Here is a 20908-nt window from a genome sequence, read left to right as displayed (position 1 = left end):
AAGAGATCGCCAGCTATTGATTTATCGATAATGCTTTTTCATCATTTAATCGATAAGTAACATAAAATTGCAGTTCTTAACAACCATCACAGCAAATAGTTTTCTTTGCTCTTTAAGTTAATATCTCTCTTATTTGAATGTGGTAACTTTTTTAATTCACTAAACTTATTAAAATTATGCCCAAAAACTATTTTTCTAATTGCCTTTCTCTTTTCCAACTATCGAAAGTTAACAGCCCTGTCCTAAGCTTAATCAATTATTAAACTAACTTAGACGCAGTCACGCTCCCATCTCTATGCCAAGCTGCATTTAATTACGAACTAATTGGTTTCAAAAAAAGAAAACAAAATGAATCTAGGCAACAATCATACTGAAGCATATCGCGTAGAAATAGACGATGATAATGAATCCTTTCACTCCTTCACACAGAGCGATGGCGATTCCCCCGACTTGGGATCTTTTACCGACATAGATGATGACTCCATAAGAGACGCACCTAATTTGGAGTTCGAAAATATCGCTATTAAGAATGTGAGTATACATACACATATTTATCTTCGTTGTAGGAAAAATTTGGATTTTTTAAATTTGCATCATTCAGCTGAAGCTAAGCTCGGATTCTAAGCCAGCTGACTGCAGCTTAGATGAATCCGCGTCTTTTGTAAATCCGAATCAATATCAGACGCCCAAATTGCTGCCGTTGCGGAATCCCTTGCAAAAATGTCATCACTTGGTGCCTCCGTTAAAAAACAATTGTCAGATGCCGGATATGGAGCTCTTTAACATGAATCTAACGCCTGCAACCAAGAACGATCCAATCAATAGCAGTGTTGGCACGGAAGCATTGCAAAAGTATGCCTTTACCGAAATTTGGGTTGAAGAACAACAAAATATCCCGGGAAAAAGACGTTCACTGCACCGCGAATTCACAGCCGCATTGGAAGATTATTTTCATGACAAAAATACCGATAGATTTAAAAGTATGACGGAAGAAGAGCAGCAAAAGGACCAGCTGAAGCTGAAGCCAAACCAAGTAAATAAAGTCAATTCCTTTTCGTATATAATCTAAGTTATCCTTTTATAGAGAAATACCGCTCCATCAGCTAACTTTCAAGCGACTTCCGAAAGCATCCCGTACGTCTCCCCCTTTGAGGACATGCCCGAATTTCCTGATGAGAAGATCTTGCCTGGCCTTGCATCGTATATCACTGTGCCAGCTGGTTACGATTTGTCTAACCTGGTGGAGTACAAGGATCCCAATCATTGGCATCGGCGCTCCAGCACTTTAAACGATTATCATCCATAACTATTACATTTAAGTGCAAGCAGGAAATTGCATATTAAAAAATAAGACACATTGAAGTGCACTTAATATTCATTTATTTCGGATTCTTAAGATAATGCAACACGTTATAGTTTTTGCCACGAAATGTGTATTATATTCAAAGAGACATCAACAAAGCCAATAAAAATATCTTCTGTAATACTAGAGGCGACGCAGTAAAGTTAGTTTATCTGTTACTATAAAAAATGCACATAGTTCTCGAGATTTTTAGCTCACAATGATTATAAATCATTCATAGCTGCAATGGGAACGATTGGTATTGAATCAAGTTCTTGTATGAAAAAACTTTTGTAGTATTACATTAATCCAAATTTATAATGAATATTATTGCTTTTTAAGAAAATCATCAGCTTTTGTCCAAGATTATAATTCGCCCTTGAATTCAGAATATAAATTGAAACTTTCAGTCAAATAAGAAGGAATCATGAGCATCCAGTGTGTCTGGCATTCCTTAAGTGCTTACGCATCGTGTAGCAATTGGAGGCACGAACATGTCGCATTGGGATGATTGAAGCCGGCGCCCAACTCTACTCCAAATGATTTCATTGCGATGCCGATAAAATTGTCGCCAGCGAAATGTCCATGACTTTGATTTTGACCGCCGTAACATTAATTTCCAACGAAATTACACATACACGACAGAAAGAGAGAGCGAGAGCGAGGGGGAGAGAAAGAGAGAAAAATACACAATAACAAACAATAAGAGCTGGAGCATGCAGCAAACACAAGGCCTGGGATAAAAAGTTTGCTTATCTACCGCTGCAGAGCCGGGACCTGGCTCGGGACCTGCAGTGGAGCTCATTTGCCTTTGACATGCGAACGTTTTTGAACCTGCGCCTAGCTCTTCTTGTCTCTGGTTTGTGGCACTCGGATGCCGTGGCTCCCAAATGAGAATTCAATAAATTTTAGCAAATAGCCCCGAGCAAGTCAGAAACTGCGGCAACAACAACACAATAGCCATTTGGCGTCGTTAGTCTTTTTGGCGACGTTTAACATGAATATGCAGTGTGGCTAATGTGGAGCCCATAAACACTTCCAGCGGCAACATGAATGGAACTGCAGCCCCACAGCCGACAAGCAACAGATGTCCCCACTGAGAGGAGAAAAAAGAAACCAAACAGGTTGTTACTACGTGTGCGGTGGTTAGCTGGAGCAGAAAGTTGGGGAATCAGCCGCTTAACAATTGTTTGTTAACGCGATTTGAAATGAAATGAAATGCCACCGTCGAAGATTTGCAATTTGGGCAATAGCCGTGTCTCGCTCGCTCCGGCTACCGGTTATCGGTTATCGGTTTGGCCAGCTCTGTTGGGCACTCAAAGACGCCGCCGCATTTCCGTTGGCCAGCGCAACAAGTTGCATGTGTGAGGCAACGACTCGAACAATTTTGCATGTAAATGGCAAACAACTACAACGTGAAAACATCAATTACATTTGCTCTTACCTTGCGGCCAACTGCCAACTGCTCGCCAGGATTACCTGCCGATCGTCGCGCTCAATCAGCGCGCTGGCACTGGCGCTGGCGCCAGCATTTAAGATGCGGCTCTCTCTGATCTGCTGATAAGCTCATGTCGTCGGCGTTGTAGTTGTGCTTCTTCTTATGCTGTTGCTGGCTCAGTAGAACTATACGAACAGGGAGAGCGAACTGTGCAACTCTCTGCGAACCAGTGTGAGCTTGCGGAGCTGGAACTGGTTTTCAAAGCCAACACGCGAAAGATAGAAGACGCAATTATGTATACAAAAGCAAAGAGTGAACAAAATGGAAGCACAGAAAATAATTTCAAAATATATAAAGGAAAGAACAAGAATTAGTAACAATTCATATGCAAGGTCAAGACAGATAATGGGACACCAGATAAAAGTGATTCAATTAAAGAGGCGGCACACTGAATCTTAAATACTCTGCCAAACGTTGAGCAATTGTAATGGATTGTAACTCTGTACGATATTTCGAAACGCTGTTAAACAAATTTTGTTCTAATGTTGAAAAAGAAAATCTTGTAACAATAGTAAAAAATATTTGCTTAATTTTGCATAGATATTTTTAGCTGTGTGATCTGAGTAAAACTGAAAGGGGCTCACACGGACATGGTTCTATTTATTTGAATTCAGCAAGAATATATATTGTCTTAAAGCCTACTATAGGATATATAGGCATCAATATAAATTATTATAATTAGTAATATTATTGTCAAGATTTTAGTGGCACAATGACATATATAAAAACAGATCTAACGAGTCGAACTAAAATGCTCTACTTCCACTTGTTGAGCTTCGATTTTTCTTTCATGTTCTGCCCTCGTATCGATGGGCGCATGGCGATGGCCCTTTAATGCTTCAATAAGAAAAGCCTTTTTTGAAATTCTTATAAAAAATCTTTATTTGCTCGCATTAAAATGCCAAAGACAATAAATCCATTACGAAATCATTTAAACAATTAAAATTGCATAATAAATACTTAGGATAAATACTGATGGCAAATACCTGGAAATCTTAATTAACTGCAAAATATCACAATACAACCTACAGACTACGCAACTAAACGCTAATTAAATGTATAAGGCACCTAGGAGCAACAACTAAGCCGCTGAACAACTGAAATGGGAGCAACAGCAACTTCAGCTCCACAGCACAGTGCAGCACAACAGCTAAGACGAGACGCTCACTCCTAATATGTCCAAGATGCTGAAGCTGCTCCGTTTGGGCTTTGGCACCGCAGCAGCAGCAGCAGCGGCGGCGGCGGCGGCAACGGCAGCGTTGGCCATACCAGCGATACGGCTAATCGATTCGGATTCCAGGTCGGGCTCAGGTGCGCTTGTCGTGGTGCCCACTACGTCCACAAAGGTATCGGTCTCTGTCTCTGGCTCGGCGGCCGAATCGCAACCAGACGAGGAGGAGGAGGAGGCACACGACGAATCAGGCGATGGTGAATAGGCCCAACTTGGATAGCTGGCGATGTGTCTGGCATAATCAATGCATGGCAGGGGCGGCGGTGGCGCTGACAGATAGAAATTGGCCTCCAGAGTGTCCAGCAGATAATGGCGCGGCACTAGCAGCCCACTTGCTGTTGCTTGCTGTTGGGGCAGCAGGGACAGCTCTTCGGTAAGACGCAAGCGTTTAGCCGACGGCGAGACGGTGAGCTCCATATCGTTAACAGCTCCCGCTACGTCTGCATGCGCAGGCGCAGAGGAATCGTTAAGCTTGCGCTTGCAACGTGATTGGCCCGTCTCCCGGAAGCCCTTAGCAAAGGGATTGTTGTCGATTTTGAGCTTTGTAATGCGGTCGTTCTGTAAGCGAGAAGCGGACTATTAGTAATTGATCAATTGCTTGATAGGAGCTTAAGACCACACACCTGATACGCTGTCACAGCTATAAACTCCGTTTCGGGGAAGACGTAGGCCTGCTGTGGGGCCCAGGGTATTTGGGTCAGATCGGATGTACGAATCACATGCAATCGTGGCTGATACTTGTGCATGCTGGCCAAGACAATCTGTAGGCAGATAAGAAAATATTTTGCGATAAGTGACTGTGGAGTGATTAAATGCAAAGACTACACCTACATGTCCATTGTTGTCCAGCGTGTTGTTGGTTAGCTTGACTTTGCTGAATAGCAAGGCCTGCGATTGCCAATGCTTGCCAGTTGCGGGGCTATCCGGATGCAGAAACATGCGCTGCGGACTCTGTGGCTCGGCACCGCCAGCTGGCACCCATTGGGAGCCGGAGAACTTGTAGCGACAGTCCCCGATGGGCACCATTTCCAGCAGCACGCAATAGTTGGCCTCCTCCTCCAGCCCGCTCAGCGAGACGCGCATCGAGGGAAACATACGTCTGGATAAAGTGAAGCAATAATAATGGCGGTTACTGACATGCTATGTGATCTCATTTTAAAGCTTATCTCGCTGCTCTGCATGCCAGAGTTGTGAGTATGCGATAAGCGGGCGCAAAGATACGCTAGGTAAATGATAACTAAGCATACCTTCCACTCTTCGTGATGATCATTTCGGTGCCAATGTGATGGAATTGCTGCCAGAGTTCGTTGTTCTCAAGCTTGGCTTCTACGCCTGGCAGCGAAGGCTGCGCCATTGTTGGTGCCACGAAATGTGTCCCGAAATTGGGCAACAGGCCGCACAGTGGATCTGCAAGAGAGAAGATGTTACAGCCGTCGGCAAGGCACGCATATCACTCAAAACCTTACCTGGCAGGCGTTGCATAATTTGCTGGCGATAAAGCTCATGCGCAATCTGCTGCTGCATGCGCATGTCTGCAATGTTTGGCAATGCCAACATAGTTTTAATTTCAACCACAATATTTGACACTTAATAATATTTATGTCAAGTCTATTGATCACTGTGATCGCCTTTTTCTATTATTCAATTCGAAATCTCGATAAAATGCGTTTCTTTTCGCTCACTAACGAACTGCTCTCCACGCCGTTCAGATTGAAACTGTTGCGCTCTGAAAATTGTGCGCTCGAAACTCAATTCCAACAGAATCCAGTCAGTTCACTTTTCAGTCTCCGTCGTCGTATCAGGTAGCTGCACGACCTGCTTCTCCGCTCATTCCACTTCCAGTTTGTGCTCTTCCAGCTACAGAGCTCTCATTGGTCGCTGCTTGACGCACAGCATGCTATCTCGCTCCGGCTTATGGTTGCGCCATTTTGAGCACGTTTTCCCTTGCCGGAGCTAAATGATGGGCGCCCATATTGCTGTTGATAGCATTGATTGCACTGGGGGAATCTCTTTGAACTATACATTTGGTTATTAACGGTAATGAAAATGGAAATCTTTTACATTTGGTCCACAATATAATAGCCTATTAGCCTAAAATAGCTTATAGTGAAAATGGTAATATAGATTTTCTTCGAAATAGGTAAAACTTTTTATTAAAATGGAGTATGCTTAAAATTGGGCCGAAAGGCATATTCATTCCTTCTCTGGTTTTATACAACTTTTTACAACTTTAGTTTTGTTCTTTTTTTTCGACACAGGAAATTCATCGATATGGACAGAACGACTATATACGGTAAGCTAACATAGAATTGATCAAGGAACAATGTTCCTAATTTAGAAAATCCATATTATTAAGATTTTGAGTAAGCTTCAAACTTTTAAGTTTTGCATATGACAAATATTGTATCAATACCTGCTACAACCTCATTTAAATATAGTCTGAAGTAAGTTTCCCTTCCAAGCGGCTGCATCTAAGAGGACTTCAAATTTTTTTTATTAATATTTCTTAAGGTCTACACATTTTTAGATCATATCATTGACAAAAAACACAAGTTTAAGTGTTTATTTTGGATTCGAGTTTTACATTTGTAGATTTCGACTTTCTCTCAAATTGACTATCGAATGATCAGCTCCCATCTGGCTGAAGAGGATATATGTTAGTATGTGAGCCTTATCCTGGATCAGCATACAAGATACCGCTTGTCTCTCGCTACCGTTCAGAGCAACCAAAGAGAGATGCGCCTGCCGATAAGTTGCCGTAATCAAATGTTAAACGGTACTTGTGTAGCTAAATGGGCGCGACAATTTGTTGAGGAACATCAAACTGGCGCCAGGGCCAAGCGACGGCCGCCACGTCCACTTAACTGGCAGTCGCAGTCACCTTTTGCTGTGCGCATTGCCACTTGTCCTGGGAACAGTAGGATGACAAAAATGACGGCGACGGCGTCATTGTCGGCATCAACTCACAGGCAAGTCATAAAAATGATCACACTTTGTGCAAAGGGATGCTGCTTCAATGCTGTTGTTGCTGCTGCTGCTGCTGCTGCCAACAAAGGGCACAAAAGATGCGCACTTTATGACCCAACGATGAGCGACAGCTAACAACCGACCGCCGACTGTTTCCGACTGTCTATCGGGCATTTTGGATATTATTGTTATGATTATTGTATGTTTGTGGGTCGGCTGTACAATTTATTTTTATTGTCTAGACTCTAAAAAGAGACTGGCCGACAAAAAACCGCAACGGTCGATAGTTTGAGCACGAACCGGAACACCTGAAGTCCTGTTCGATATCGAAATGTCTCATAATATGCATAAAATAGGTGACTCTAAATGGAAACCGAAACTCTTTCTTATCCAGCAACGAAATCCACAGTCCAAGTCATTAGTCAGCTGAATTTCCGGTAATTTGACTAGCTTTGCAGAAGCCAGGCTCAACATTTCCGCACTAAGTGCACTTCCTATCTGCTCTGACTCAGGCAATTAGTGTTCCTGTACAGTAGTCACATGCCAGACGGATTTGCGTCATTAGCGCTTGTCTCGCAACGAATTCGTCCTCGGCTCTGGCTCTTTTCATTGCCTGCTCCCGGAAAAACCCAGGGAAATTTGAGCATTCATTCACTAATTGCTGCCTCTTGGCTTTCAATTTACTATATTTTGTTTCGCAATACGCTTAGGGCGCTAGATAAACATCAGGTCGAAGCTTACGTTTTGCACATGAATCAGACATTTAGATTTATTGTTGTTGTTGCTTTGGATTTTGGTTTTCAATGTTTTACATATAACTTATACAATATGCGAATTCATCACACTCAAGCCACGTATAATACAGTATAACTTTTAATTCTTATAATTTATGTTTAGCTATATTATTTATATTTTTCATGTTGTTAATTCAGTTTCGTATTCTGTTATTTTGTGTATTTGTCGTTAGTTTCCTATAATTTGTTTATCACAGCTATACGTTTAAAAATATACATATACAGATATATATTTTTATAATTGAATTGCTTTTTTGTATTTTTTTTTCGTTTTTGAAAAAAATGTTTTATAAAATACCAACATACATCCAAGCACACACAGATATACACATACATATACACAATTGCAAGAAACTTACAAGTATAAAAAATTCAACATGAAAAATGTTGATAAAAATATAAAAAGTAGGCGCTATTGATTAGAATACATATTTAACAACATTTCAGCAAGAATCACGGACCGCTAACAATGAAAAGAAAATATATAATAGATAACACCAAAAGCTCAATACACAACTGATATGTAGCTCCAACTCCAGCGAGCATCTTTAAGACAGCTCGAAACCTGTGTTGCTGCTGACGGCATAGCGCAGTTTGTCTCGCAGCGTTGACTTCTTCTGATAGTTGGGCAGCTTTAGCAGATTGAAGCACGTGGATGAAGTGGGCAACCTATTGAGCGGATCCTTTTTACGTATAGTAAAGAAGCCGCGTATAACGCTTCCAATGGTATCTCCTGTGTCCTCATCATCGCCCACCTCAACGCAACGTATGGAAAAGGGCGGCTCAAGGTGCGCAAAGCCCAACAGTGGAGGTTTGGAGCAACTGGTAACGAACTATAAATATGCTTATTAATAAAGAATTCAAAGTTAAATATTCTTCAAGGTACCTTAAGAAATAGTTTGCGCTCATCCTCCGTAAAATCTTTGGCCAATATATCCCAGAGCCAGCCGACAACGCGATGGGAGTCATGAAATCCTCCATAATACTGCGTATGCTTACGCAAATCTTTCAAATCTAATGGTACCGTATCACCCGATATAAGACGCTGCAATTCCGGAGGAGAAAATAACGATAACCACTCGGGATTGACAATGCTGCGAAAGCCGCGATTGAATGCCTGCGTCTGTTCCCGTATTTGGGTGTTCATATGGAAATAGGCCATGTAGTGTATGTAGACCAGCTTGTTGTGATCGTTGACAACACGTGCTTTGCCACCTGGATGCAGTTCATGTGTAACTATCTTCCCCATGACATCCTGATCCACGGAGAAAGTCAAGTTTAAATCGGCCACATCTTGTTTATAGTGCTTGATAAACGTAAGGCTACGATATAGTTCGTTGTCGAGCGAGGGCAGCTCATCCATGCAAGAGTAGAGGGCTTGCTGTGTTTGGCCCAGTAGCTGGGAAAGAAAGAAAGAAGCAAATGGCACATCCACGACAATGCCCTCGTAAACAGCCTTGCCAAGCATTCGTCCCACAAATTCAAATAGCTGCAAATGATTGTCTTGCACATAAGAAATAGGCGATGGATATAGCCGCTGATCTGATGTGGTTTTGAAGAGATTCAGCGATGGATCAAATACTTTTTTTATGGTCTCCTCCAGGAATTCCTTGAACACGCCATCCTGATCAATGCCCGCCTCGTGCAATCCCTGCTGATTGATAAAACGTACTCGAATCACTCCTTTCAGTGCATGTGTCGGCTGCGCGGCCAACTGTCGATAGCCATCCTCAACAATCCGTTCCCGATGTATGACAATCAGCGCTGATCGCGGAGAAGCACACGCACTCTCTGTCAGTCCCATCACAGCTTTCTCGTTTTGTACGAACTTTCTGAACAGCTTGACCCGGTCTTCGTGTGGGATGATGTGTGGCATTTTCGCCAGCAAAAGCATTGCGTTACGCTTAGCCTTCTCCAGATCATTAATAAAAGTAGATGGCTTGATCTCCGGTATAAGCCAGTGATTGGCGGGGGTGAAAGGACGTCGACAGTCACGACGATATAAGCAAAGCAACAGCGTATGAAGCGAAACAAATACAGGATTGTTTACAACATTTTTAGCGCCTATTAAAAAAAATACAAATCATTAGAGAAACATTTTTAAAGTGATTTCTGTACCCATACCCATAATATTATCATTGATCAGCTTGTATAATATATTATTGAGAAAATAGGTTAGCATTACGTAGTCGTTAAGACGAAAGGGATTCTGCTCGGTATACATTTCATACTCGTCCAGAATGCTGTTGAAAATATTTCGAATTAATAATAGTTATCATATGAAGCATATTTTTTAGAATCGTCAATAGAACTCACGTCACATAGTGGGTCATGCAGTCACAGAAGAGCATAAGCATGGCTATTTGTGGCTTTTGTACCAATGTGTCGCATCTCAACAAGTCCAGATATTCCTTCATGCCGCAGTTGGGTCCCAGCGAGGTCAGTAGCAACCAAATGTCATATAACACATTGTCATTATAGCATATGCCCGTCAGAATGTCCAGCTTCATTTGGGAGAGCGTGCTTAAGGCAGCATAATACATGGCACAAATACGTGAAACCTGAACAACATCGCAATTGTCCAGCTTACGCCATTGTATCTTTGGTTGTTTGCCAGCAGCTGTTGCCAACAAGCCACTGCCACGTGTGGAACTGCGTTCGAGAGCGCGACGCAATAAATTGCTTGTTGAGGGCTGCTGCGGTGAGTGAAACTCGATGCGTTCATAGTTTTCGTTAATTCCCTTTAACAAATCACCAAGCAGCAACTTAATGCATCGATGATCCCACAGCATGTGAAACTGTTTCTTGATTAGTCCAACATTCTGATTTTGTGCCGGCTCCGCACATGGTGTGTGCCAGCCAAGCAGCTCGTGCCACTGCGTGAAAACACCTTTGGTGGTCACTGTATTGGGTATTAGCTCCAGCAAAGATGTGGTGGTTTCCTACAATAATGATACAAATATTATAGCAAAATAAACATACTCAATTGTATTCATGTGTACTCACAGTTAGCAACGGATAGGCCAATTTTTTAGCTTCAGCCAAATTTTCTATATTAAACATATTTACAATGTTGCCCAAATAAGCAAGCGATTTTGTTCCTGACATGCTCGCAGCGAACTCCTCGAACCACTGCAAATCCTCCGATATGCTAACAGCACGCTTCAGCAACGACATCGAGCTGAACTGCTCAATGCACTGCGGAACGCTCTGATGCAAATGATAAATTAGCGCCGGCACTGAAAGTATTTCGCTTAGAAACTGTGAAAGCAAGTTGCGACTAAAATCGCCATCGATTAAGGGTCGCAGACACAGTGTGATTATGGCAACAAGCGTCACCGGCTTCACGGACAATTCTTCGCGTGCGGTTCCTTTAAGCAGTATTACCTGTAAATACGGAAATTGCAACAAATTTTTATATTTATAATTTACATACAACAAACTATAGTTGAAATACTTACCCGCATGGTCTTGTAGAATCCGTGATGAACCAGATGCCCCTGAATGTTGCAACAGATCTTCTGCATAGCTGGCTGCAGTCGCTCAAATTGGGCATTACGCAATATAGCCCAAGACTTAGGAGCGGTGAACACAATAAGAGTGTGTAAAAAGAGAGCAAGCGATATGCTATCAGCATGGTTCTCTGGCTTAAGTTCTGGCAACAACTGCATGCAATTGGTTAACAGCAGTTTTATGTGTCCTATCCAGGGCAAACTGCGATCCTTGTGCAAACATAATGCCGCATAGGACATCTTTGGATTGTCGGCTTCCATTGCGCGATTCACATAGCGACAAATGCGCTCCAGGCGATCTCGCATATGTCCATCATTTTTAGCTAATTTTATTTGTGTTAGATAGCGACGCAGCACAGGATACACATGAACGGCGGGCTGCAGCTCTGTATCCTTTTCATCCTGTTCGCCCTCATGACTGCTCATAAAGAGTAAGTCGAAGTCGTTGCTGTGATGGTAAGAATGTACTTAGCTTTAGAATATGTACATGTAAATAAGTAGTTGATCTTACATTATGCATTTCTGATATTTGCTGCGGGCAACAAATCCTTTTAGAGTTGCTTGTAACAAAATTGCAGCTTCTTCCCGGCGCTTCTCAAGGGCCCGCTCCTCCCGCGCAGCCTTTGTATGCTCCAAAAAGTTGTTTTTATGTGATTCCGTTTGTGCAAACATTTTGTATACAAGTGTGTTATGTAGTTTTTGTTGTTTTTCTCTAGATAGGTGCAGCTAATTTGTTGTTTTCCTTATTGTATTGTGTTTTCGATGGGTTATATTGCGCAGCAATTCCACAATTCGCAATGTAATCTGCTTATTTTAATGTGCATTGCATTTTCAGCTTGCAGTAGCACTCGATTTTCCAATAACTATTTTTCATTTTCCTTTACCACTGCTTGTATATTCTATATGAACAAGTTTGGATGAACGAATATTGTAAAAGAGTGGCAGCACTATATCAGTGTAAATATCGATGAATTAAACATCGATGACTTAGTGTAATTGGTTCATAATTCAGAAATATTGTTCAATTCTAATTTCTAATAACTGCACTTAAATTTGATTAACTTCACAGTTTCCAAAAAGTTTTCTAATGAAATATTTTTGGTTTAATTATAACATTTTTAATTGTCAATTTGTTTACGAAATGTGACATGATAAAAGAAACACTAGAGGATATATCGAATTAGTACTCAGAGTTCGAGGCAGTTCATGTGAACTAATTCGCCACGAACAGTCTTAACTTTATTTGTCATCTCCATCTCCAGCAGCACTTTCTACGAGCGAGAACGTCGTCGCGTTTGCGGGAATTATTAATTAATTAACTGTAAAAATATAGTATAAATTTGCACAAAAAATGCAAACAACTGCGAGCGGATACAGTTGTGTGCAGTTTTATTTCGTTTCATCCCAAAATGTGTTGCGTGCACGCGCAAATATGTCGTGGTGATGCCAGAGTCAGCTAAAAAAGGCGATGTAGTATGATTTTGCAAGACGTTGAAAAACTGAGAATAACAAAGCGAAGTCAAGGTGAAAATTATACAAAAATTAATGGATGCGCGATCCGATAGCATATGCATATCAAATTAACGAAATATGCTCGTATTTCGGAACGATCAAAACTGTGTGAAAATAATTTCAAGGTTTGCAGCGCGAGCAAGCGAATAGAAAGCAAAAGGTAATTGAAAAATAGAACGATTTTGGCACAAGCGCAGAGCGTAGTCTATAGTCTATGGCTATGTTATTGTGTTGTTGTTAACGTTTTGTCTATGACTGGGTGGGTGGGGCGTGATTTGGGGGGCAGCTGGTCGTCGCAGCAGCAAAACAAAACAGCGAGCGTGTTTGTCGCGTATGTGTAGACGACAGAAGCACTTGCCTAAAACGGAACGGAAAGTGAGTGCAATTGAAAAGAAGCGACATGAAAACAATTGTGTTGCGCTCTGCCTGCGAAAGTAGTCACAACAACAACAAAAGCAGAGACAGGGGCAGAGGCAATGCGAAGAAAAGAAGAAGAGAGCAAATGCCTGCCTGCCTTTGCTGCTTTGTAATCTCATGTAATTTGCCGCAATTTTTACTTGTGTATTCTGGCTGTTTCCGTATTGCGTGTGTTTGTGTGTGTGTATGAGCGCGCTTTGCTTTGGGGTCGGTAGGTCGTTTTGTAGCGCGCGACATATTGTCGCTTGCATTCCGCCACAGTCACACACAGCCATCTGTGTGGGTATGTATGTATATGTATATGTTTATATTGTATTGCGAAGCTCTCCCCCGCTGTCAGCGTAAGGCGGCAGCAGCATTGCATGTTCCTTCGGCTCTGTCAGAAAAAGGCGCGCGCGTTCGGTCCGCTTTGCTGCTGTAGCTGAGAGTTAGTTTTGCAGGCTCCACCATTTTTAAAAACGCCAGCTACATTAGCTGACGCCACCGACGCCAGCGCCAGCACCAATCAACGTCATTCTCTCGGCTGCCGCTGATGCTCTGGTTTTGCTTCTGGGGTTGTCCGCTGCCATTACCATCCTCAGTGCTCCCCATAGCGTGCCCGTTGCATCAATTATAGGCTGTGCCGCCTGCCTGGCTTCGTTTTGTTAAATCCTCATTTCTGTTTGTGTTTATTCGAGTGCAGATAATCAAATTTATATTGTGCATGCAAAATACAAATGCGCGAAAAGAAATATGCTAAGCGAATACGATCGCTGTTGCTGAGTTAGCTGAGTTAGCAGCTACATATGAAACACCGCACAATTGTGAGTATCCCACAACGGCTGTTGTTATTGTTGTTTCATGTGCATGCGAGTTTTTTTTATTTCTCTAAATATGTACCGTTTATTGAACTTTGACGAATTGTCTGCCGTTATGGGTGTGTGGGTGCCTGTGTAATATTAACAACTATCATTTTGACACATAACCTCAAACATTCAAACTGTTCCTTAGTAAGCTATGCCTAGTTACCGTTATATATAAGCGCGGCATGTGCGAAAATTGTTGTATATTTATTGTGTTTGATTTTAGCTTTAATATCGTACACAAGTTATTGTGAGCTACAATTAAACAAAAATGTGAAATCCCACCTTAAAAAGAGTTAAAAAAAAACCAGTAAATTCCACTTGACCGCTCTTTAATACTGTAATTGGGTCCGTTATGTTTTAATGCTTGCTCATGTGCACACATACATAGAGCATATTCGTATACATGTATGTCTGTACATTGACACAGCTGCATTGCCGAGAGAGCTTTAAAATTGTAACAGTAGACAACAACAGCAATAAAAAAATCGAAGAAAGTCGCTAGCGAAACAACTACAACATCTACTGTAACAAGCTTTATTATAGCCGTTCGAAATGAGCACAGCGTATAAAAGAAGAAATTACAAATGAAATGAAATGAAATAAAATAAAATAAAATAAAGCGCAACAAAATTGTGTGAAAAGTGTAAATCACAGAAACCCTAACCACACTTATTCTGAATCTTTCCGTTCCCGAGCGCCCCTATATTAAAGCTAGACATGCCTTAACCTAATAGGTAAATAATGATTTTGAAAATTTGTAGTATTATTATTGATTTATCGCCACTGCAATCGCCGCCGCCGCCACCGCAAAGCCCCAAGCAAAGGTGTTATGTACCAAACTCGTTATTTATTTATTTATTTTTCTGATAAGAGCCACCCCGTATGTGCCGCCCGACGTCCGATTGACGGACGGACGGACGTTCGGAACGGGCTACAATGCTAATTTTTTTCTTTTTCACATTTAATCATAATTTATATTTTCGTTGTCGTATTTGTCAGGTTGCAATTTTTTGTTATTGTCGCCACATTTGTAAATTTAATAAATTAGCAAAAAAAAAAATTGATTTGATTAACTTTGAATGTTGTCGTCGGCGTCGACGACGTCGCCGTCGCTTGACATCTATTATCGCCCGAAATGGGAGCAAAAACAGCAAACAGCAAACAGCAGCATCTAAAGAGGGGTAAAAAGTGTTTCCATTTGTGACGTGATTTGAGCTGATCACGCGTTTTTCAATCAAATCATTGCACGTTCCATAATTATGTTTTATACAAATTCTATCAAAATGTAAAATTAAAACAACAATTAAAATAGAATTATAACTTTTGTGATCTTATTTTCAACTTTTTAAAGCGAACTCAATTGTAGGTATTTACAGAAATACACTTTTGTCTGATGTACTATCTTCACTTACATTACGTTTACGTTTCCTTTTCCCATTTCAGTACTGGGAACTGAACGAAATAAGCAACACACTGCAAACTATAACTGATTGTAATAACAACTAGTAGATCAAAACGATAATATTTATTGAGCAGTTAAAGAAGAGCAGGAACAACGATATGAAGTACACAACAGGAACAGACAACGCGCTGCCTACTGGCAGCAGCAGCAGCACCGACCCCCAAAATGCATTAAACGAAGTGCAATCAGGTGTCACAACCACACAACAACAACAACCAGAACAACAGCAGCAGCAACTGCAGGAGCAACAGCTCGTAGCAACGACAAGTTCCGGCCAAAGCACGGCCGCCGCTTCAAACCCCAATTTAAATCCAAATGCAAACCCAAATCCTAGCAACAACAACCAAATTGATACCAATGCTAATAACAGCGACACAGCACCAGCATCAGCAGCAGCGACAACGGCCACGGCAACGACAACAAATGCTTTATTTTGCGAGCAGGTGACGACAGTGACGAATCTGTTCGAGAAATGGAACGATTGTGAACGCACAGTGGTCATGTATGCGCTGCTGAAGCGACTGCGCTATCCCAGCCTCAAGTTTCTACAGTATTCCATAGATAACAATCTGACACAGAATCTGGGCACATGCCAGTCGACTCTGAACAGCGTCGTCATTGACATCAATGCAAATAATCCAGCCTACTTGCAAAATCTATTGAGTGCTTACAAGACGTGTCAGCCCAACGATTTAGTTGAAGGCATGTCGTCCTCCTCGTCGGACAAGGACTCAATGCATTGCTACGGCAGCGACTTTCAGATAACCAGCACAAATGCAACCCAGATGAGCGGAGACGAGCGCAAATTGTGTGTGCGCAAGGAGGATATACTGCACGAGGTGCTTAATATGCTGCCACTGCTAAAGCCGGGCAACGAGGAGGCCAAGCTGACCTACATGATGCTGATACCCCTGGCTGTAAAGGACACAGCGCAGCAGCTGGTCCCCACCGAGCTGGTGCAGCAGATATTCTCCTATATGCTTATACATCCCGCCATTGGCAGCGATGATCGCCGCTCGCTAAATGTATGGCTTCGCCATCTCGAGGATTATATACAGGCGAATAAGCGCAGCAGTTTCTTTGTACAGCCGGATCAGCTGCAGCTGCAACTGCAAATGGCCACAGGCGCTATTTCGGACAGCTCGTCATCGTCCTCCTCATCGTTGGGCAACTTGACGCGCAGCTTTGATTGGCAAACGATTGCACCGCCAAGCAGACACCACAGCAAACAGCTGCCTAGGCAACCAGGTGAATGGCGAGGCAGCGTTAGCGGCTCCTGTGGCTCCATCAATCCACTCTGTGATAATTTAAACGGTATTACACTGAACGAATTAGCATCTAGTCAGAATAGCTTAGGACTCTCCCTGGGCAGCAACTCGTCGCTGGTCAATGGCGTCGTTGCTGGCGCTGCAGCGGGCTCCATCATGGGCATTGGCGGCAACGATGATCATGACACCTCATTCAGCAAGAATGGCACAGAAATCCTCGACTTTGAGCCAATTCATTGCGATGGTGCAAGCAATGGAACTGCGGAGACAAGCGGCATATGTAGCGCTAGTCTTAGTCAGCAACAGGTAGGTGAAACCTTAATGTGATAATTTTAATATTAAGTATATACTTAATAGGACATTTTTATTTAGGTTAGTTAGTTAGGTCGCTAATGATGCCATTTAACTTAAAAATAAAGTAAAGAAAAGAGTTTGATAATTAGATAAGAAATTAATAAAACTGAGTCATTTGTAAGCATAATCTATCAGCTCGAAAGCAAATAACATGTGTCTGTATATATGTTTACAGAGTCCTTCACAAGCTGCTTCAATACTTCCTCAGCTGTTGCAGCCGCCACCGCCACCTCCTCCGCATCAGCTGGCATACTCCTCTATACTAATGGGATATGTGGGCGATCAGTTTGGTGACGTCAATCGCTGGAGCCTGGATAGCAAGATTGCAGCGCTTAAGACCCGGCGTTCGAACAGTCTGACCACACAAACGATCTCCAGCTGTTCATCAAACTCATCGAACTCGTCTGTGATTACGGTTAACGACAACTGCTCCAACTCAACAGAGAATTTGGCTCAGTTCGCAAATAAGCCGCGCAGCTTTTCTCTGTCCATTGAGCATCATCGCGCCAACAGTACACTGCCGAACAGTACCTCGGACACCCGCCTCGATGACTTCAAGCCCAGCTACATTAAATTCCAGACGCGTAATGTGGGTATGTCCGGAATCGGCTTGTGGTTGAAGTCGCTGCGTCTGCACAAGTACATTGAACTGTTCAAGAATATGACGTACGAGGAAATGCTACAAATTAGCGAAGAGTTTTTACAGAGTGTTGGTGTGACAAAGGGCGCGTCTCACAAGTTGGCGTTGTGCATTGAGAAACTGAAGGAACGCTCGCACATTCTCAGCAGGGTGGAACAGGATCTGCACACGGGTCAGATGAAGATAAGCAACGCTATCGAGGAACTCACAAACATTGTGCTGACGCCAATGAAGCCATTGGAATCGAATTCTGGTGAGGACAATATTGGGTTGCGTTTCCTCAAGGTAATCGATTTGGTCAGCAATGCCTTGCAACAAGATCCTTACTGCGTTCCGGATGAAGAAACACTGGGTGTGTTCATGTGGATACTTGACCGTTCCATACACAACGAGGCATTTGTAAATCATGCTAATCAATTGAAGGAACTCAAGTTTAAATTGTCCAAGATAAAGATGTCCATGGTACCCAAGCTTCACCATGTGAAGACAGCAAGTGGCACAACCAGCAATATGAATAAGCCCAGGTAAATCGCATAGCCTATCCTACACAGGTGTTTTTTAGTATTTAATTTTCGTAATATTTTCTGCACAGGTGGAACGGAAAGACCCGCAAATGTGATCCAAAAAATGGCAGTACTGATCGCATCAATCATCGCAAGAATTCAAATGATATGCTGAATTTTTCGCTGAGCTGTTTACAGCATCCGATACAGCATCATCAGCAGCAGCAGCAGCAACAACAACAACAACAGCAGCAGCAGCAGCAGCAGCAACAACAGCAGTTTGATTACAACGGAGGATATCAGACGCAGCAGTACAAGAGCTCCTCATACCCCAACTTTATGAATAATCCTCAGCAACAGCAGCAGCAACCGCAGAAGCATCATTCACAGCAAATGCAGCAAATGTTGCAGCAGCATGCACAACACTTTCCAGCGTTGCCTCAACAGACGCCACCGCCTCATCACAGACGTTCGTTGAATAATCTAATTGTAGTCGCAGGCGGGCCACAGCAGCCGCAGCAACTGATCTTTAAGCCCGGCCAAGGGATACTCACCAATAGCAACAACAACGACAATCTGCAGCAGCAGCAGCAGCGTAAGCCTAGCTTAAATGGTCTCACTAATGGATCCAATTTAATATCAACTGTGGAGCAGCAACCAAAGAAAACAATGGCCGCTGTGGTAATGGTTAGTAATGTAAATCAAACTGAATCCAGCCAGCAGCAGCAGCAGCCACCGCAAATATTAATAAACAACAACAATAATAATAACAATAACAGTAACGGCAGTAACAATAATAATAACAATAATATATTGAACAACAATTCGATTAATCATCAGCAGTTGCAATTGCTGGCTGCTGCTGCCGCCGCCGCTGCAGTAGGTAATGGGAGCTGTTTGTGCCCCGGTGATGGTTGTAGTGACGATGTCGTTGCCTGTAGCGCAATATGCAACAACAATAATAATAACAATAACAATAATAATTTTAATAATAACAACAGCAGCAGCAATAGGGATCACTGCCTGTCTCAGCCGCAGCTTATTAACTTAAGCATGGCCTCGCTTAAGGAAAGCTTCAATATGCAGCCGCATGATTATAAATTGAATGACTTCAAGAGCTTGGAGCAGCTCGAGACTCTGTGTCGGCAAATGACTGAGCAGGCAATGAATTAAGCTGTTGGCAATGTATAGTTTTAACTGTTTTTCAAGTTCAATGTTAAATTGTTCTGTCTGTCTGTTTGACTGTGCGTGGGTGTGTGTGAGTGTATGTATATTAAACCCCAAAAGGTTTGACCGTGTTTTGTAATCGTTTTTAGTTCTGTAAGATATTGAAAAGTGTGTTTAACTATTAAGTTAATTTTCTATGTTAGGGTGTGCGTATCTTAATCTGTGTGTGTATGTGTTTGAATTTGTTTGTTAAACGAAGCGACTGCTGTGTAAGTCTGGAGCTACTGCAACCAAAGTGAAACGGCTGGCCGTTCTAAACTGACAGGGTTTAGCTGACAGATAACTCCCTTCCCCAACAGCTATTGGCGCAACTAGAGCACAGCTTCAGAAACGACTCAGAGGCGCAGTTGTAAACGCTGCCAATGTTATTAATGTTTAAGTTGAATATGTCAAAATGTAGTTCCAACTAATCGCCAACTGAATGCAAGACAACAACATCCAACAAAGAACAAACCAGCATCCAAACCCAACAACTATAACTTTCTCTCTGTAGGAAAATTTGGCCAAATTTGATCAACATTTTACCCTATTTTGACGGCTGCACCCGCTAATCCAGACGTCGACGACGAAATTGCATACAATATATATATATATTTATATATATATGTGCATGCATATGTTAATAAATTATATTATGAACTCTGCATCGTGACCATGAGACTGACTAAGATTATTATATTCGCAACTATGTAAGAACTAGAAGAAGAGCTGGAATAATGAAACACGTTTGAAGCTACACACGATACAAGAAACATACGCGAATCAAAAACGTTGCTTGCTGAAAGTCACATAATGAACTATATAAATATATATATATATATATATAAATATATATAAATATATACAAAAATATATACACATATTTATTTTAAATTTAAAGGAACATATTTGCTGAAAACAAAACTGTAAACTGTAAATGTAAACACTTAAAGAAATTCATATGTTTGAGTTGTAACGAAATGCAGAAGTGGTTTAGGAACATTAAGCTAATGCAACACATACTGTATTTTGTATAAGTAGTAAGAATGTAAGCCAAAAACACACACACATGTTAGACAATGTATTGCATATATATACATATATGCAAATATTAAATATGTTTTGTTTTGCTTTTAGGCTTATTCAATTGTTCAATGTAAACATGTGCTGTATATGATAATGATGGCAATCGATATGTTATGTTATTTTAAATTGTTTTGAGAATTGCTTTATATATTTATATATGTATATATGCATATTTGTCAAATATCGATCGAGAATGCTTTGTAACTAAGCTTAAGCTAAATCTTAAACGAGAGTGGACCGCTGTAGCCCATAGCAAATTATAAGAACATAA

The 20908-nt window shown here is 41.7% G+C and overlaps 4 protein-coding genes across 8 annotated transcripts; 2 read left to right on the top strand and 2 right to left on the bottom strand.

Annotated features, from left to right (window-relative positions):
- Positions 1 to 270: 270 nt before the first annotated feature.
- LOC111599820 lies at positions 271 to 1486 on the top strand. The gene is made up of 3 exons (XM_023315608.2): positions 271 to 531; positions 602 to 1033; positions 1085 to 1486. Exons 1-3 carry the CDS (start codon positions 349 to 351, stop codon positions 1304 to 1306), a joined length of 837 nt encoding a protein of 278 aa, XP_023171376.2. The 5' UTR covers positions 271 to 348; the 3' UTR covers positions 1307 to 1486.
- A 2337-nt stretch (positions 1487 to 3823) lies between these two features.
- LOC111599800 (T-box transcription factor TBX6) lies at positions 3824 to 6603 on the bottom strand. 2 transcript variants are annotated; one of them, XM_030222960.1, is made up of 6 exons: positions 6485 to 6603; positions 5538 to 6087; positions 5319 to 5478; positions 4903 to 5170; positions 4695 to 4832; positions 3824 to 4629 (listed from the first exon to the last, which is right to left on the bottom strand). In XM_030222960.1, exons 2-6 carry the CDS (start codon positions 5626 to 5628, stop codon positions 3991 to 3993), a joined length of 1296 nt encoding a protein of 431 aa, XP_030078820.1. In that variant the 5' UTR covers positions 5629 to 6087; positions 6485 to 6603; the 3' UTR covers positions 3824 to 3990. The 2 variants fall into 2 exon arrangements, with proteins under 2 accessions (XP_030078820.1, XP_023171346.2); XM_023315578.2 differs by having other exon boundaries at positions 5538 to 6068.
- Positions 6604 to 8212: 1609 nt separating this feature from the next.
- Positions 8213 to 12300, bottom strand: LOC111599814 (ubiquitin-protein ligase E3B). The gene is made up of 7 exons (XM_023315601.2): positions 11856 to 12300; positions 11294 to 11792; positions 10839 to 11219; positions 10149 to 10774; positions 9957 to 10075; positions 8719 to 9896; positions 8213 to 8665 (listed from the first exon to the last, which is right to left on the bottom strand). Exons 1-7 carry the CDS (start codon positions 12014 to 12016, stop codon positions 8381 to 8383), a joined length of 3249 nt encoding a protein of 1082 aa, XP_023171369.2. The 5' UTR covers positions 12017 to 12300; the 3' UTR covers positions 8213 to 8380.
- Positions 12301 to 12594: 294 nt separating this feature from the next.
- LOC111599778 (protein Smaug) lies at positions 12595 to 20359 on the top strand. 4 transcript variants are annotated; one of them, XM_023315548.2, is made up of 5 exons: positions 13794 to 14076; positions 15562 to 17154; positions 17378 to 18366; positions 18435 to 19026; positions 20066 to 20359. In XM_023315548.2, the coding sequence occupies exons 2-5, from the start codon at positions 15679 to 15681 to the stop codon at positions 20105 to 20107; spliced, it is 3099 nt and encodes a 1032-aa protein (XP_023171316.2). In that variant the 5' UTR covers positions 13794 to 14076; positions 15562 to 15678; the 3' UTR covers positions 20108 to 20359. The 4 variants fall into 4 exon arrangements, with proteins under 4 accessions (XP_023171314.2, XP_023171313.2, XP_023171316.2 ...); XM_023315547.2 differs by having other exon boundaries at positions 13795 to 14076; positions 18435 to 19032; XM_023315546.2 differs by lacking the exons at positions 13794 to 14076; positions 20066 to 20359 and adding an exon at positions 12595 to 13016 and having other exon boundaries at positions 18435 to 19533.
- Positions 20360 to 20908: the final 549 nt, after the last annotated feature.

Source organism: Drosophila hydei, unplaced genomic scaffold, assembly GCF_003285905.1.
Source record: "Drosophila hydei strain 15085-1641.00,03,60 unplaced genomic scaffold, DhydRS2 tig00000001-arrow-pilon, whole genome shotgun sequence".
Taxonomy (NCBI): domain Eukaryota; kingdom Metazoa; phylum Arthropoda; class Insecta; order Diptera; family Drosophilidae; genus Drosophila; species Drosophila hydei.
The sequence above is the reverse complement of the archived record's forward strand: the minus strand, read 5'-3'. Positions and strand labels throughout refer to the sequence as shown.